General features: G+C 44.6%; 1 protein-coding gene and 1 long non-coding RNA gene across 2 annotated transcripts in view; both read right to left on the reverse strand.

The window, feature by feature from the left end:
- Nucleotides 1-5,804: 5,804 nt before the first annotated feature.
- On the reverse strand, nt 5,805-12,847 carry LOC108281614. Its single transcript, XR_005195249.1, has 2 exons — nt 11,348-12,847; nt 5,805-6,504 (listed from the first exon to the last, which is right to left on the reverse strand). It is a non-coding gene; the product is annotated as an uncharacterized LOC108281614 (long non-coding RNA).
- A 761-nt stretch (nt 12,848-13,608) lies between these two features.
- Nucleotides 13,609-17,041, reverse strand: part of FBXL20 (F-box and leucine rich repeat protein 20) — a 119,047-nt gene continuing 115,614 nt past the window's right edge. The window contains exon 14 of the mRNA XM_017497179.2: nt 13,609-14,594. Within this exon, the coding sequence (XP_017352668.1) occupies nt 14,487-14,594 (108 nt within the window). The 3' untranslated portion in view covers nt 13,609-14,486. The remainder of the gene's footprint in view (nt 14,595-17,041) is intronic.

The raw sequence follows: 17,041 nt of genomic DNA on the forward strand, positions 1-17,041 counted from the left end.
CTCCTGCCTCAGCCTCCTGAGTAGCTGGGATTACAGGCACGCGCCACCATGCCCAGCTAATTTTTTGTATTTTTAGTAGAGACGGGGTTTCACCATATTGACCAGGATGGTCTCGATCTCTTGACCTCGTGATCCACCCGCCTCGGCCTCCCAAAGTGCTGGGATTACAGGCTTGAGCCACCGCGCCCGGCTATTTATTTTTTAATATATATGAAGTTTCACTCTTGTTGCCCAGGCTGGAGTGCAATGATGTGATCTTGGCTCACTGCAGCCTCTGCCTCAGCTTCAAGTGATTCTCCTGCCTCAGCCTCCCGAGTATCTGGGATTACAGGCATCTGCCACCATGTCCAGCTAATTTTTGTATTTTTAGTAGAGAGAGGGTTTCACTAGGTTGGCCAGGCTGGTCTTGAACTCCTGATCTCAGGTGATCCACCCACCTCGGCTTCCCAAAGTGCTGGGATTACAGGTGTGAGCACTGCGCCTGGCTCATATAGTGTTTAAGCCAGAAGGCAACTTAAAGACCACTTAGTCCCACTCCCTCCTTTTATAAAAGAAACTCAGGCCCAAGAAGGACAGTGACCAGTCTGAGGTCACAACCCAAGGCTGGCAGCGCTGGGGTGAAAAGCTAGGCTCCTGTGACCTCCTCCTTCTGTGGCCATCCCACCTGCATCATGGCATTTCTGGGGACAAAGATGTTTGTGGGTTTTTCCCCCCATTTTTTCTCCCCCTAGTGTCCAACATTCATTAAATATCTAAGAAGTGCTTAGTGACCTCCCTCCCTAGGGACCTGGGAGGAGGCTAGGATCTCTCCTAGGATGGGGGCTAGAAGTGGGAGCTGTTAGTTCAGGTATAAGGCTGATACATAGATTGTTTTCCTGGCCCAGGCCCATCCATCACCAACTGACTTTGTATGTGGCTCAGAAGGCCTCTAGGCAAGAGAGTGAGGTCCTGGCCTCTCTCCAGAAGACAGGAAATTCGGTGTAGCTGCCTGAAACCTCTTCTGGGGTGGGTGATACCCCACCATTCCTGGGACCCAGAATGCCCTTCTTGGCATTCCCCTACCTTCTATGACCAGATTAGTCCCTCTCCTTCCAGAATGTCTCCATGCATTTATTCTACCATGTTCTACTCCCCCACCTTACCTGTCACTCCATTAGCATATGGAATTAGAAAATCATCTTGTGATGCACTTGAGTCCCAGTCGTTAACATGTGGGTGTCCTAGGCTGGCGTGGTGGCTCACACCTGTAATCCCAGCACTTTGGGAGGCCAAGGCAGGTGGATCACTACTAGGTCAGGAAATCGAGACTATCCTGGCTAACCCAGTGAAACCCGTGTCTATTAAAAATACAGGAAATGAGCCAGGCATGGTGGCATGAACCTGTAATCCCAGCTACTTGGGAGGCTGAGGCAGGAGAATCTCTTGAAGCCAGGAGGCGGAGGTTGCAGTAAGCCAAGATTGTGCCCCTGCACTCCAGCCTGGGTGACAGAGCGAGACTCTATCTCAAATATATATATATATGTGGGTGTCCTATGTCTTTAAACTGGGGGTTCCTCTCAGACACCTCCCAAAAGGTGAGGGATGAGAGGTGAAGTAGACTTCTTTCCTCCTTTTTTTNGTTGGCCAGGCTGGTCTGGAACTCCTGACCTTGGGTGATCCACCCTCATCAGCCTCCCAAAGTGTTGGGATTACAAGGTGTGAGCCACCACGCCTGGCCACATTTTATAATGTTTTTTGTTTTTTTTTTTAAAGATGGGGTTTCACCATGATGGCCAGGCTGGTTTTGAACTCCTGACCTCAGGTGATCCACCCACCTCAGCCTCCCAAAGTGCTAGGATTACAGGTGTGAGCCACTACACCTGGCTGACTTCTTTCCTTCTTTACTTCTCCCCCACCCATGGCCATCTTCCTGGCACCCCTGGTTTCCTGTGGGTGCATCTCTGAACCCTCTTCCCCCACTGACCCCTGCCTCTGTGTTGCCCATGCCCCAAGACTTTTATCAAGAGATCTCTCTGGATGAACTCAGTGCTGTAGAGCTGATGGGGAAACTGACTGAGCTCCTGGCCCTCCCAGCCAATCAGATCCATCACCTTTTCCACCAGGGCCCTGGGGGCATCCTCATTCTCTTCAGTGACCAGGTAAAAGGCAGCCATTTCCTGTCAAGTCCCCATGGAGGCCTTGCTAACACTTCTGCCTCAGATTCAGCTTTCTTTTTCATGGCATGGCTTGTTCTCCTTGGCTCTAAGAACAAAATTGTCTTTGTGCCCACTTCTCTCTTATAGGTGGTCCAGAATTTTAAGGATGAATCATACTTTCTGGCTGTGGTGGAAAAAGGTAGGGATTTTAGAGGCAGAGGAGTGTGGCTGGCCAGCCCTATAAAGGGTGATAGGAGTGTGCTGAGCGTATATTCTGTCTCCTAAATGAGACTAAAATGCTCTTTGGGGACCAGGCGCAGTGGCTCACGCCTGTAATCCTAGCACTTTGTGAGGCTGAGGCAGATGGATCACTTGAAATCAGGAGTTCAAAACCAGCCTGGCCAACATGGCAAAACTCCATCTTTCCAAAAAATTAGCTGGGCATCGTGGCACATGTCTGTGGTTCCAGGTACTTGGGAAGCTGAGGCAGGAGAATCGCTTGAACCCAGGAGGCAGAGGTTGCCCCATTGCACTCCAGCCTGGCTAATAGAGCAAGTCTCTGTCTTAAAAGAAAAAAGGCTCTTTGAAGGGGGTTAAGTGGGTGTGTCCCAATTAACTGGCAAATGTCTGTGAATGCCAACTTTATGTCAAGGGGAGGTATAAACGACATTTACTGCTTAGGGAAAACGTGGTTGAATAAATGCATTCTCATGAAGTAAAAAATGCTCCAGTTTCTGTTGTCAGGGAATTTATTAGAGGGGAAGCTAAGGCTTCACTTTTTTCCACCTGCTCCCCGCATGATACAAGGCAGGACAGGTGCTTGCTGGACATCACCTGGCCTACGGCACCTCTGACTAGTCTGCTCGGCATCTGGTTATTCAGATGTTTGCCCTCTACCCCTCCACATGCCAGAGTTGGTCAACTTGGCGTATGTATACACGGGGGGTAGGTAGGAAGAGGAAGATGTGAAGTGGGGTTTTATGAGTTGGGTGTGCCAGACACACTGTAGGCTGCTTGGAGGTTGAGGACCTGACTCATCCCATTGGTGCCTTTTTACTGCTTTCAGTGCAGAATCCAGAAGGCTACTACTTGGTTCTGACCTAGGCCGAGGGGAACTCCACTGCTCAAGACTGATGGCTCCGTCTTCACTAGAAACCTTGTTAAAACGCTTGTCTGACTCACCAGGATCCAGGTGAACCAAACTATCTTGCATCTTACCCCTGGGGAGAAGGCAAGTAGCCTCCAGCTTCACTTTTCTTTCTGCTCAGCAGCAATGGTTGTTGGAAGTCTCCCTTGCCCATTCATTCTGAGCTGGCCAAGTTTATGAGGCAAAAAAACTGGCATGTTGAAAAAGAGCTTTTGCCATGAGCGGTGTTGGCTGCTGAACACTAAGAGTGTGCTAATTCATTTAAAATTTTTACTCACCCTCTTCCTTTTTAAATTAAAAGTTAATTTTTAAAAGGTATGTACACTTAATGTGTTGAACATTTAATGTGGTGTTCAGTTTTCTTGGCTTTATTGTCCCCAAGGGGAAATGTCTTCTGCTTAAACTATAAACTAGGGCAAAGGATGGGGTCTGGAACAAGGGATTAAATCAATCCAGCTGGATCTTTTTTTCCCAATTAGTTTGGGCAAAACTAATTACTAAAGCCTCCAAAAGACAGTACTCAAATCACTGTACCTACTAAAAAAACTCAGTTCTGCCAGGTGCAGTGGCTCATGCCTGTAATCCCAGCACTTTGGGAGATGGAGGTGGGTAGATCACCTGAGGTCGGGAGTTTGGGACCAGCCTGACCAACACGGTGAAAATCCATCTCTACTGAAAATACAAAAAATTAGCCAGGTGTGGTGGCGTGTGCCTGTAATCCCAGCTACTCAAAAGGCTGAGGCAGGGGAATTCCTTGAACCCAGGAGGCAGAGGTTGCAGTAAGCCAAGATCGCACCACTGCACTCCAGCCTGGGAGACAGCGAGACTTTCAGAAGACAAGACAAAAATAAAACTCAGTTCTAAGAGATTTAGGAAATACTATAGCTATTCTCTAGAATTAAGGCTATGGGGCTATCTTTTAGAAAAAAAAAATAGACATATTGTTTTCTTAGTTTTAAGAGATGAGGTGTCTGTTGTCAAGGCTGGTCTTAAACTCCTGGTATCAATTGATCCTTCCACCTAACCTCTCAAGTATCTGGGATTACAGGTGTGCACCACTGTGCTTGGCCTTTTTTAAAACTTTAAATATTATTAATCTTTCATTTTTTGATCTTAATATTTTCCTAAAGTCATAAATGTATTTTTTTTTTTGAGACCCAGTCTTGCACTGTTGCCCAGAGCTGGAGTACAACAGTGCAATCTCGGCTCACTGCAACCTCCACCTTCTGGGTTCAAGCAATTCTTTTGCCTCATCCTCCCCCGTAGCTGGGATCACAGGTGCGCACCACTGTGCCTGGCTAATTTTTGTATTTTTAGTAGAGACAGGGTTTCACCATGTTGGCCAGGCTGGTCTCTATCTCCTTACCGAGTTAGGATCCGCCCACCTTGGCCTCCCAAAGTGCTGGAATTACAGGCATGAGCCATCTCCCCCAGCCTTTTTTTTTTTTTTTTTTTTGAGACATGGGTTTCACTTTGCCACCCAGAATGGAGTGCAATGGCGATTCTCCTGGTCGCAACCTCCCGAGTAGCTGGCACTAGAGGCAAGTTTTACTATGAAAATCTTTAAATATACAGAAAACTACATTTGAAGATTTTCATAGGCACAAAGTGGAAGACAAGTCATTTTTGAGTCTGCTGAATATTTAGTTCAAAGTTAATATGAACAACTGAGCAGACACTGCTCACATCCCCGGAAGGGGCTGTGTTGGGATTAATCTAGGGTAAAGGTAGGTCTTTACCTTATGTGGGACAATAAATGGCTGTGAAGTGGGGATTATGATTCCACAGGGCTCCCCAAGGGTGCTTCATGGCAAGGTAGATAGAGATTTAAATTAATTTGCTGAGTTGGCTCTACTGCTCACCTCTACCAAAAGGATGGGGACCCTACTGCATTTATGTCTGTGTATCTCTATGTCCTAGTGGCCTCTAGCACAGACAAGGTATTGAAATATTCATTGGGTTAAAAAGAATAAAAGCTGGCAACATGTGTTTACTATGTACCACTATCTCATTTAATCTTTACAACTGTACAAAGTACATACTGTAGTCCCCATCTTACCAATGGAGAACTGAGAAAAGGGGTTAATTGGCTGAAGTCATATAGGATAAATGGTATAGGTTTGACCTCAGGCAATCTGACTTTTGAGCTTGTGTGTTTAACCATTACACTACTCCATCTTGACTCCTTCCTAGTCAAGGTAAGGGCAATGAATGCTCTGCATAGAGAAGGGACCTGGGTTGAATTTTATCCATCAAATTAAGGCAACTTATTTACAATATGTCTTTCTTGTTTCTTAAGGACAAGTGAAGCTCAGGGTATTAAATAATGGCTGTTAAAAAGTATTAAACAGAGGCTATTAAATGAGTCAATAAATGAGTATTAAATAAAAGCTATTAGGGAGTATTTAAAAATGTAAGGATGCCAAAAAGAAGTCCATTCAGCCTCAGGAGCCTTTGTAGTTCTAGGCTTCAAGGAGGTTAAAAATCACTGCTCCAAGTCAGGCTATTTCCACAGGAAAATGAAAAGTCTTCACAGCTTATTTTCTTTAATTACATCATAAAACAAAATTAGAACATACAGGAAACAATAATAGTTACATAACAATTTATATATTTATATATAAAAAAACTTATTTATTTTTTTTTTTAGTCCAAAGATTTTTAAAGCAAAAGGAATCCTCTACTGCCACCTCGGATTTTTATTTACTTTAAATAACACCCCTCCCCATCCTCAAGCGCCAAAAGTACTGGGTGGAAACAGTCACTTGGAGAGCTAATGGAATCTGATGCTAAGTTACCCCATAGGCAACTATCAGCTCCAGAGATTGGCTAAGCATTTGGAACAGGCCTGGTGGAGAAACAAGCAAGGAGCAGCTCCCACACACTGCAGCACTCCAGAGTAGGCCCCACAGCTGGGGAAGGAGGAGATTAGACCCTGCAGCCAACCACCTCTGCATTTTACCCCCTCAGGGGAGTGGATGGGGGTATGGGGTGCAGGGATGAAACAGCCTGGTTTGAAGATAAAAATGTCTCCAACAGCACCATTTACCCATCCATCTCTGTCCCTGAGCAGAGTCTGACAGGCATGGGTAGTCCTCACAGTTCTCTGAGCTCTGCACAGGTCACATTATTTGGATCTGTGCTCTCAGGGTCACTGGAAGGTGGGCAAAGGTGAGCAGAGCAGCTGAGAAGTACACACAGCAGGTTATCTGGAAACAATTCCTGGGAGAAAAAAGGAAGAGGCAAGGGTAGGAAGCATCTGAAGGCCAAGTCATAAAGCAGGAATGGAGAAAAACAAAATTAAGAAATGCAAAATTAAGAAGGCCTCTCTTCTCTTACAGTCACCCTTTGGAGTGGGTAGTCACAGACACTCGGGGCTCCAAGAGCCACAGCATGGCGAGAAAGGACAGGGGTAGCTTCTGAGGAGCACAGTCTCATGGATCTTGGGAGGTGCCAACAGGCTCTAGGAGTTATAAGTTAGTGTGTAATTTGGAAGTGGAGTGGGGAGGAGAGTGAGAAGAAATCACAAGTTCATCCCTTCCTGCGCCATTAGAAATTAACAGTCATCAGAGAAGCACAGATAAGAAATTATTCTTAAGGGAAAGAAAAAAGTAATGTAAACCCGTGAAAGCAGCAGCAAAGGTTTCACTTATTAAAAATCTATTATATAGCATTAGGAAAGAAAATTATCTGTTATCTGTCCATAGGGGGAAAAAGTAATTAGTCAAACCATGCCAGTTAGAGACTTTTTCAAGTTAAGATTTTCTAGGACCTTAGATTTTCATTCTCTAGTGCCATAAAAATGGGGGCGGGGCGGGAGAGGAAAGTAGAATAATGACTTCAAGGGCTGAGAAAGATGAGAAGGTTTAGGCTAAGGTAAGAAACATATATGTGTGGAGGGCAGCGATGTGGTACATATCTGAATTAATGAGATAATGACAAGAGAAACTTAGTGAAGCAGTTTTCTTCCAATTTAACAAAAAAGACATCATACTTCAAAGATGACCCTTAGTTCTTGGGGCAGGGCAGAACAGAAAAGGTAAATGTGTCCGGACACCTCTCTTTTCCCATTTCTTCCTAGAGTAGGGATTGTCATTTACTGCTCATCTCTCTTGTCCTAGTACCAAAACCACACCCAGATGCAGCTGGATGCACTTGTGGTTCTTCCGGTGGTGCCAAAACCCATCGGTATGACCGATTAAGTGTGTAGAAAGTAGGAGCTCTCTTTGCCAGTAAAAAGGGGTGGAGTTCATCAGACAAAGAGGAAAGTAAATGTACCCATGTGTGAGGCAGTCATCACTATGTATTCAGGATAGATGCTGTACCTGAGGCAAAGTACCCCAATTCTAGAGCTAATTCTCTCCTTTATTTGAACCTCATCTATCATTTTCCCATGCTGATTTTTCAAAATAAGACTATAAAACACAAAACAGAAAAGACTATTGATTGCTAGGACTTTACTTGCTCATGGTTCTTCATAAAAGGGCAATAAACCACCCTGGCTGAGGAAGCACCGAGACTCAACATCCGCAAACTGAACCTCACAAGCACTTATTAAAAAACACAAGGCAGAGGTGGAAGAAGTGCATATGGACTTTCTCTTAACATCCCACAGGGGAGCTTGCCCTATTTCTTTTTTTCCCGAAAATTAACTCTCTTGGGCTCCAAAGATCGACTCAGCCTCACCTGAGGGGTTATGTACTGACTTAAGATCAAAGGCTTCAGAGACACTGAATTGATGTGTCTAAGAATAAAAATAGCTACAACAGGTAGATGTGACTTGAGGGGGAAGCTGAAGTCCTTCTTCATGCAAGAAACTCACTTGCCTCATATGGTACTTTCAGGCAGGTAGAAAGTTTATCCTGGGCCGGGTGTGGTGGCTCACACCTGTAATCCCAGCCCTTTGGGAAGCTGAGGCGGGCAGACCACCTGAGGTCGGCAGTTCGAGACCAGCCTGACCAATATGGTAAAACCCCATCTCTACTAAAAATACAAAAATTAGCCAGGTGGTAATGGTGTGCACCTGTAATCCCAGCTACTGGGGAGGCTGAGGCAGGAGAATCGCTTGAACCTGGAAGACAGAGGTTAAGGTGAGCCCAGATCATGCCATTGCATTCCAGCCTGGGCAATTAGCGCAAAACTTGGTCTCAACACACACACACACACACACGGTGTAATTAGCGCAAAACTTGGTCTCAAAACACACACACACACATGGTGTATCCCAAATGAGAAGGCAAGGTTGATAACTTATGCTTTCTGCTAGAGAATCAAAATGTCAAGTTAGGGCACTTGGATACAGCCCAGATTTTTTCTTTGGGGGGTGGAGTCTAGCTCTCTGGCCCAGGCTGGAGTGCAGTGGCTCAATCTCAGCTCACTGCAACCTCCACCTCCCAGGTTCAAGTGATTCTCCTGCCTCAGCCTACCGAGTAGCTGGGACTACAGGCACATGCCACCACACTCGGCATTTTTTGTATTTTTAGTAGAGATGGGATTTCACCATGTTAGCCAGGGTGGTCTCAATCTCCTGATCTCATGATCTGCCTGCCTTGGCCTCCCAAAGTGCTAGGATTACAGGCGTGAGCCACTGCACCTGACAGATACAGCCCAATTTTATTCCTAAACTACCTGGATTAATCATACCCTACTGACATGGTTTTATAGAGCTCTCTGCATCTTCCAATCTTACATTTAAAATTTATGATAGAAATTGGCCAGCCATGGTGGCTCACGCCTGTAATCCCAGCAATTTGGGAGTCTGAGGGAAGTGGAACACTTGAAGTCGCAAGTTCGAGACCAGCCTGGCCAACATGGCAAAACCCTGCCTCTCCTAAAAATACAAAAATTAGCTGGGCTGGTGGTGGGCACCTGTGATCTCAGTTTCTTGGGAGGCTGAAGCAGAAGAATCACTTGAACCCAGGAGGCCGAGGTTGTAGTGAGCCAAGTTTATGCCATGGCACTCTAGCCTGGGTGACAGCAAGACTCCATCTCAAAAAAAAAAAAAAAATTATGGTAGAAATAAAGGCAAGGAAAACCTGGGACTCCATTTTCCCCCCATCCTTCTACTGCTTTAGAATTCTTTGGTCTAATATCATTAATGGGGAGAGAGGTTCTGTCTCAAGAACTCCAACCGAACATCCTACATTTCTTCTCAAACAGGACTTGGCTAATTCACAGTGCCTGGGTTTGAGGTGACTAAAGATCCTAGAATTGGTAGGCAGATAGGCAATCTTTTTGTAAAATGTTTTAGAGCTCAAACATACGACTGAGAGATTCTGTCAGCTGGGGAAACAACCAGGATAAAGGCCTACCCTTAAATCATATACATAAGGAGGAAAAAGGCAGAACAGAGCAATTTCCTTTAAACCCCCTCTCACTGGTAGCAACTGGCATGAACAGTCTGACTTTCAGCACAATAAACATAAAAGGGCCAATGGCCCATGAGTGCTCTTCTCCCAATAACATGATCAATTAAGGACATGCTGACTACACAGGCAGGAAGGACGCTTACTGTCTTCTTTCCAGTCACACACTTGCACTTTTTTTTTTTTTTTTTTTGAGATGGAGTCTTGCTCTATCGCCCAGGCTGAAGTGCAGTGGTACGATCTCGGCTCACTGCAACCTTGACCTCATGGGTTCAAGAGATTCTCCTGCCTTAAACCTCCTGAGTAGCTGGGACTACAGGTGTGCGCCACCACACCTGGCTAATTTTTGTATTTTTAGTAGAGGCAGTTTCACCGTATTGGTCAGACTAGTCTTGAACTCCCGACCTTGTGATCCACCAGCCTCGGCCTCCCAAAGTGCTGGGATGACAGGCATGAGCCACGGCGCCCGGCCTCACTCCCACATTTTCTAACAACTTCAAACCAAGACAAGTTTCATCATATATTTTGTTTAGTCCCCCTTGGCATTAGTGAGCTATCAAACTAGTAAAAACGCTTTTTTTTTTTTTTTTGAGATGGAGTCTCGCTCTGTTGCCCAGGCTGGAGTACAGTGGCACGATCTTGGCTCACTGCAACCTCCGCCTCCCGGGTTCAGGTGATTCTCCTACCTCAGCCTCCCGAGTAGCTGGGATTATAGGTGCCTACCACCAAGCCTGGCTAATTTTTGTATTTTTAGTAGAGACAGGGGTTTCACCATCTTGGCCAGGATGGTCTCAAACTCCTGACCTTGTGATCCACCTGCCTCAGCCTCCCAAAGTGCTGGGATACAGGTGTGAGCTACCACACCCAGCCATAACAATGTATTTTACAAGGCAATTACATGAAATAAAAGACTGTGCCTACTGAAGCATTATGGCTATACCGAATAACTCAAATAGTCTGGAAAGCCCAAAATAAAGCATCATAAATTTACCAGGTTTCCCTGTAAAATGTCATATCCAACAGTTTGCTTTTCAACTCAATTCAAATTCAGTATGCAAACAACAAAGACCACCTAATGAAAAATGGCCTGAGCCACCTGACAGGTATTGAACTTAAGGCTGCCCATGACAGCACCTGGAGTAGGAAAGGAATTCAAAGAGGAGCTAGATTGGAGACATCTGAGAGTACATCAGCAGCATTACTGAGGGTGAGATGGAGGCTTTAAGTAGAGGGAAAGGATGGGTGTGGGAAAGAAATGTTGGAAATCAGTGCAAAAATAAGCTGGAGTCAGCTCAATGGAGCTGATGGAGAATGAAGACACTTATGTAGCAAATGATGCTGGAAAATGTAAGGGATGAAATAGGGGAAAACTGCTTAGAAAAGAGATGATCTGTATGTTCAAGAACTTTCTCCAGAGACACTACCGTAATTCCTCCTTGCCCACCTGTAGGTTTAGGGCAGCAGCTTTGAGGGTACCTTCTAACTTACCCCCAAATCTCTTCTCTCTGTTCACTGTTTTTTCCATTATAAAAGGCATGTTTTGGAGTGGCTATGAAGTTAGACAAACAGACCAATTAGCTTTTTCTGTAGAGAATTTTTCCTACATTAATCCTTACTTAATTTTCACAAGTATCCCAGATGTTGAGAGAGGAAGCATTATGTTCAGATGTCAGGCTCCTTTCCACCTGACCAAAACTTACCATGCTCTGTATTCTCAAAGTCCTAGCATATCCATCAGCTGGCACAGGCTGCAAATCAGCATAAAAAATGTATTTCCTTCCAAGCTTGATGAGCCTGAAGTTTTCTTGAGAAAGGAGTAAGACTTCTGCCTGACAAAATACAAGCCAGTGCGCACACCCTTGAGTCTTCGTTCTCTCTTGACTATCCTTGGCCCAGACAGGCTGGAATTTGCCTTAATAGCAGGGATCACCAGGGGAAGTCCCCATGGACCTGCCTGTGGGTATACCCTTTGAGTAGAGAAACACCATTTCCAAGATCTTCATGACCTGATGAATAGGGTCTTTTAAACTTATTTTTAAGTAAAGAAGTACCTTAATAGCCTCAATGTAGGCAATTCAAATCCATATTCACTAATCAATCTGGGTTTTTTGGTCAATTTGTACAGGCACCAAAAAAACAACAACAAAACACCTTAAACTTTAAAGCGATGGCCCCTAAATAGTTTTCTCCTTTAGTTTTGTTTGAATGAATAACCTGGGGATCTGAATATTATCAACCACATCTGGAAGTGTGTGTGCATGCACGTATGTATTTGTATGTGTGGAGGGGGACAGCCAGGAAACTGAGTTTCATGTTATATTCCTTATAAGGTAATCTGAAAGAGATTATGGGGAGAGAGGAATGAATAAAACAAGTAATTTGCACTTTTAAAGGGGCACAATGAAACAGGATTTAAAATAAATTTAATATGCTAAATACTGGTGCGTAGTATAGACTTCTAAGACCCTTTCATCCGATTGCCTTCTAAATCAATGGAGAAATAAATCAGACTTTATTCTTATGTATGCTGGTAGAATCAGCAACTGCAGCATTAAAACAAGCCTCTTAAGCTGGGTACAATAGCACACACCTGTAGTCCCAGCTACTTGGGAGGCTGAGGTGGGAGGAAGGCTTGAGCCCAGGAATTTGACTCCAGGTTGGGCAAGGTAGCAAGAGCCTATCTCTAAAAAAATAAAAATAAAAATAAATAAATAAATAAAATAAGCCTTTTAATAGTCTGGATCACATAGAAGATTATCTGAGATTATGATGGACTGCACATTCATGTCTTAAAAGACTCCCCTGCCAAAATCACCCTATTAAAAATCACACTCAGGTTTCTGACCTTGCGGTTTAGAAATTTACTTCTTATGCTTTAAAAACTTCATTTTACTTCCTTCATCCTCTGATTTTTTTGGGGGAGACAGGTTACTTCTTCTTCAACTGTAAGTCCTAGACATTAAATTCCTCCCTTAGTTCTAGTGCCCAGGCCGAGCAGAGACACTAAACCCCCTACTTCCTCTCAATGTTGTCTTTCAGCTGCCTCAGTGGTTCACCTGGCTACATTCATACTTCATTCAGAAGTCTGGAGCAGGGCCAGGTGCTGTGGCTCACGCCTATAATGCCAGCACTTTGGAAGGCCGAGGCAAGTGGATCATTTGAGGTCAGGAGTTCAAGACCAGCCTGGCCAAAATGGTGAAACCTCATCTCTACTAAAAATACAAAAATTAGCTGGGTAATAGTGCTGCGTGCCTCTAATCCCAGCTACTTGGGAGGCTGAGGCAGGAGAATCACTTGAGCCTGGGAGGTGGAGGTTGCGGTGAGCCAAGATCAAGCCACTGCACTCCAGTCTGGGCAACAGAGAGACCTCGTCTCAAAAAAAGACTGGAGCAGAAAAGAGAGATGACTGACAGGTTCTGGGAAGGTTCTGGCCCTTTGGGGTGCCAACATATGAATCCATTAACACTGACATACAGCTGACCAGCTGTTACAGTGCCATTCTTGTATCCCTGAAAGGCTGAAATGGGGAAAAAAGAAACAGACTGGCTAGAATACACAGCTCCTCTGGTAGCATTCCTGCTAAAACAAAACAGCCTCACAGACACAGGTCAGAGATGCCAGTGATCACTCCTAGATTTCAGTAAATATCTAGTAACAAATCATTAATGTCTGAACTTCGGTGGTGGGGACTTTCAGGCTTGGTTTTGTGATTTATCATTCCACTCTTTCCTAATAATACATCTCTCTCTTTCCTTATTAAGGTGGAGTCTGACAGAAGGAAAAATGTGTAGGGTGGAATATTGGGCATATCATGCAAATTATCATATATCAGAAGATATAATAGAAACCAAAAAGCAGCATCTGTTTTCATCAAAATAGTCAATTTCTTCTCATAACTTTTCTTGCTTTTGTGATAGTTTCCTTCCAGATTGGCAAAGATTCAGGCAGGGTCCCCTAATGGTAAAATTTAGAATTAAAAAAATATTTATTGATATCTGTTTAAAAAATGTTTGGTAATCCCAACTAATCATTCAAAATGCAAATTGTAAACACGACAACAGCAAAAGAGTAACAATTGAGTGAGTAAGCAGACTGAACAGGTGACAGACTGAGCAAGAGTACGGGAGGGAGCAACAGAGAACGGAAGACACGTGCACAAGTGTGCTACAGACAGTGATAATTTGAGTGTGTAAGAATTACGTTTGGACCACAGTGATTTCAATGCAACCATTTAGGAAACCTCTGGGCCAAATACTAAAACACAGGAGGAATGGACGAGCCTTCTTTGTGAGCATGCTCAGCATGTTGGCATGGAAACAAGGAAGCACAGAAGCTCTGTAGTCACAATGAATGTCTACCATTTCTAAGATGCAAATAAATTTTCTTTCTGGTCCCTGGGTACATCATATATTGTCTTTCCATGCTTTTCTTGACCCTGCAGGACTGCAAATGCAGACACAGATGTTCCAAAATCCCCAAAGAAACCCCTAGACAAAAATTTAAAAACCACAGTAGCAGTAACACTGGGTTTGCTGGAATGCCCCTCCCTCTATCTTGGCCTATGATTTTCTTCTGGGCACCTCAACAGGAATGGTTAAGTTTTACCAATCTACTTGATAAAGCCATCACAAACTTCAGTCCCATGGTCACAGAGCTAGAGTGGATAGGGGTGAGTATGTGTACGTGTATGTATGTGTGGCTCTGGGGATCTGGACACTGCCCTCCCTCACTTTGTAACCCTTGCCCAGAACACCGGGGTCGCTTCCACTGGAGAAACTCCACCGTAGCTCTAGAAGTGTCATTAAATACTCAGTTCACCAAAGTTGACCACCTCCATTGTCATAGGATGATGCAGCATCTGCAGAAGCGCTGTCTGCTGCCCCCTACTGATGGGGGTGGAGTGACAGGTGCGAAGTAGGCGTGGACTTTAATATTGGGTAAATGGGTCTGAAACAAGACAAGAAACATTAAACATTTAAGAAAGAGGGCTTACACAGAAAGAGCAATATTGCTTTTAAAAAAAACTACCGAGGGGCTCAGTGAACATAAAAGCAGGGCAAAGGCCAAGCATTGGTCAAGATATTAGAAGGCCTGGGTTCTACTTTGTTCCATCCTAGGTTATTCTAAATGACGAGAACAACTCATGTAACTTTGGTACCTGTTTGTGTAATAATGCAACTGAGGAAAGACATCATACTAATTTCTTATCTTCTCCAAAAAAGGATTTCCAGTTGTATTCTCATAGCTGAAAGAAGCTACTTGCTTTTTTGGGTTGTGGTTTTATTTATTTTTTTTGAGACAGAGTCTCATTCTATTGCCTAGGCTGGAGTGCAGTGCTGCAATCTTGGCTCACTGAAACCTCTGCTTCCTGGGCTCAAGTGACCTGCCTCAGTCTCCAAGTAGCTGGGACTACAGGTACACTCTACCAGGCTAATTTTTGTATTTTTAGTAGAGAGGGGGTTTCACCATGCTGGCCAGGCTGGTCTCAAACTCCTGACCTCAACTGATCCACTCATCTTAGCCTCCCAAGTGCTGAGATTACAGGCACGAGCCACTGTGCCTGGCTAGCTACATTATAGTTTAAAATAATTTTTTTCCAAGTCATTTTGGACAATGATTTTTTTTCCTGATATTAAAAAAACTCATTATTCTAACAACATGTCTAAATTAGCATTTCAGAATTCCTACTATATTCAAGGCAATTCGATAGTTAAGTGAGGAAGTACAGAGATGGTCAAGATGGAAATTCTGCTCTTGGGCACATATAGTCTAGATATGTACATAAATACTCACACCTATTGTCCCAGCACTTTGAGAGGCCGAAGTGGGTGGACTGCTTGAGCACAGAAGCAATAGCATATTAAAGTGGAAAGGTGCTTGGTAAATGACTTCAAGAACAGATAACGATCCATCTCCTGAGGGCTGAGAGACAGAAGAGATTCCTGACAGCCAGGCAGTCTAGGAACCCTAATATAAGCAGGCCACATAAGACGCTCTAGTTGACCTGTGGCTCTTATTCTCTTTGGTGTAGAAAAAATATGGTTGCAAGGCCTCCTCCAGTGCAATTATGCTCACAGTCCTCTATGTGTGAAGAGGGGAAGAGGAACTTAGACCAACTGGAACTCAAGGTAAGGTCTGGTACTCTTATTTGCTCAAGGCCATATGGCCAACATGGATTTTTCAGGTGTTTTTTGTTTTTGTTTTGTTTTTGAGACAAGAGTCTCGCTCTGTCACCCAGGCTGGAGCGCAGTGGCACGATCTTGGCTCACTGCAACTTCTCCCTCCCAGGTTCAAATGAGTCTCCTGCCTCAGCCTCCCAAGTAGCTGGGACTACAGGCATGCGCCACCACACCTGGCTAATTTTTCTGTTTTTAGTAGAGACAGGGTTTCACCATGTTGGCCCGGATGGTCTCCATCTCTTGACCTCATCATCTGCTTGCCTTGGCCTCCCAAAGTGCTGGGATTACAGGGGTAAGCCACTGCACCCGGCCAGAGGTTGGTATTATTTTTGAGATGGAGTTTCACTTTTGCTGCCCAGGCTGGAGTGCAATGGCATGATCTCGGCTCACTGCAATCTCCGCCTCCTGGTTCACGCAATTCTCCTGCTTCAGCCTCCTAAGCAGCTGGGATTACAGGTGCTCACCACCACTCCCAGCTAATTTTTGTATTTTTAGTAGAGATGGGGTTTCACCATGTTAGCCAGGCTGGTCTTGCACTCCTGACCTCAGGTGATCCTCCCACCTCAGCCTCCCAAAGTGCTGGGATTACAGGCCTGAGCCATGGTACCTGACCTAGAAGTTGGTATTAAGGGCCTAAATAAGCACACTGTCTTTCCTACAACAGGTGTAAAGCAGATATTCCAATAAATGTCTGTTGAGCAGAACAATCCCAACATACAGATTCTTCCAGCTTTTTAAAATTTCTTTTTCTGGTCTAGAGCAGTGGCTCATGTCTGTAAACCCAGCACTTTGGGAGGCCGAGGCGGTAGATCACTTGAGGTTAGTTGCTCAAGACCAGCCGGGCCAATATGGTGAAACCCTGTCTCTACTAAAAATAACCAACTTAGCCAGGTGTGGTGGTGGGCACCTGTAATCCCAGCTACTCGAGAGGCTGAGGCAGGAGCATCACTTGAATCCAGGAGGTAGAGGTTGCAGTGAGCTGAGATCATGCCACTGCACTCCAGCCTGGGCAACAGAGCGAGACTCATGGTGGATAGGGCCAAAAGAAAAGCTAAAAATCTGGGCATGGCACAGTGACTCACACCTGTAATCTCAGCACTTTGGGAGGCTGAGGTGGGAGGATCATTTGAGGCTGCCAGAAGTTTGAGAGCAGCCTGCACAACATAGCAAGACCTTGTCTCTACAAAATTGTTTTTTTTTTTTTTTTTTTTTTTT

This window comes from Cebus imitator, unplaced genomic scaffold, assembly GCF_001604975.1.
Source record: "Cebus imitator isolate Cc_AM_T3 unplaced genomic scaffold, Cebus_imitator-1.0 Scaffold228, whole genome shotgun sequence".
Lineage (NCBI taxonomy): Eukaryota > Metazoa > Chordata > Mammalia > Primates > Cebidae > Cebus > Cebus imitator.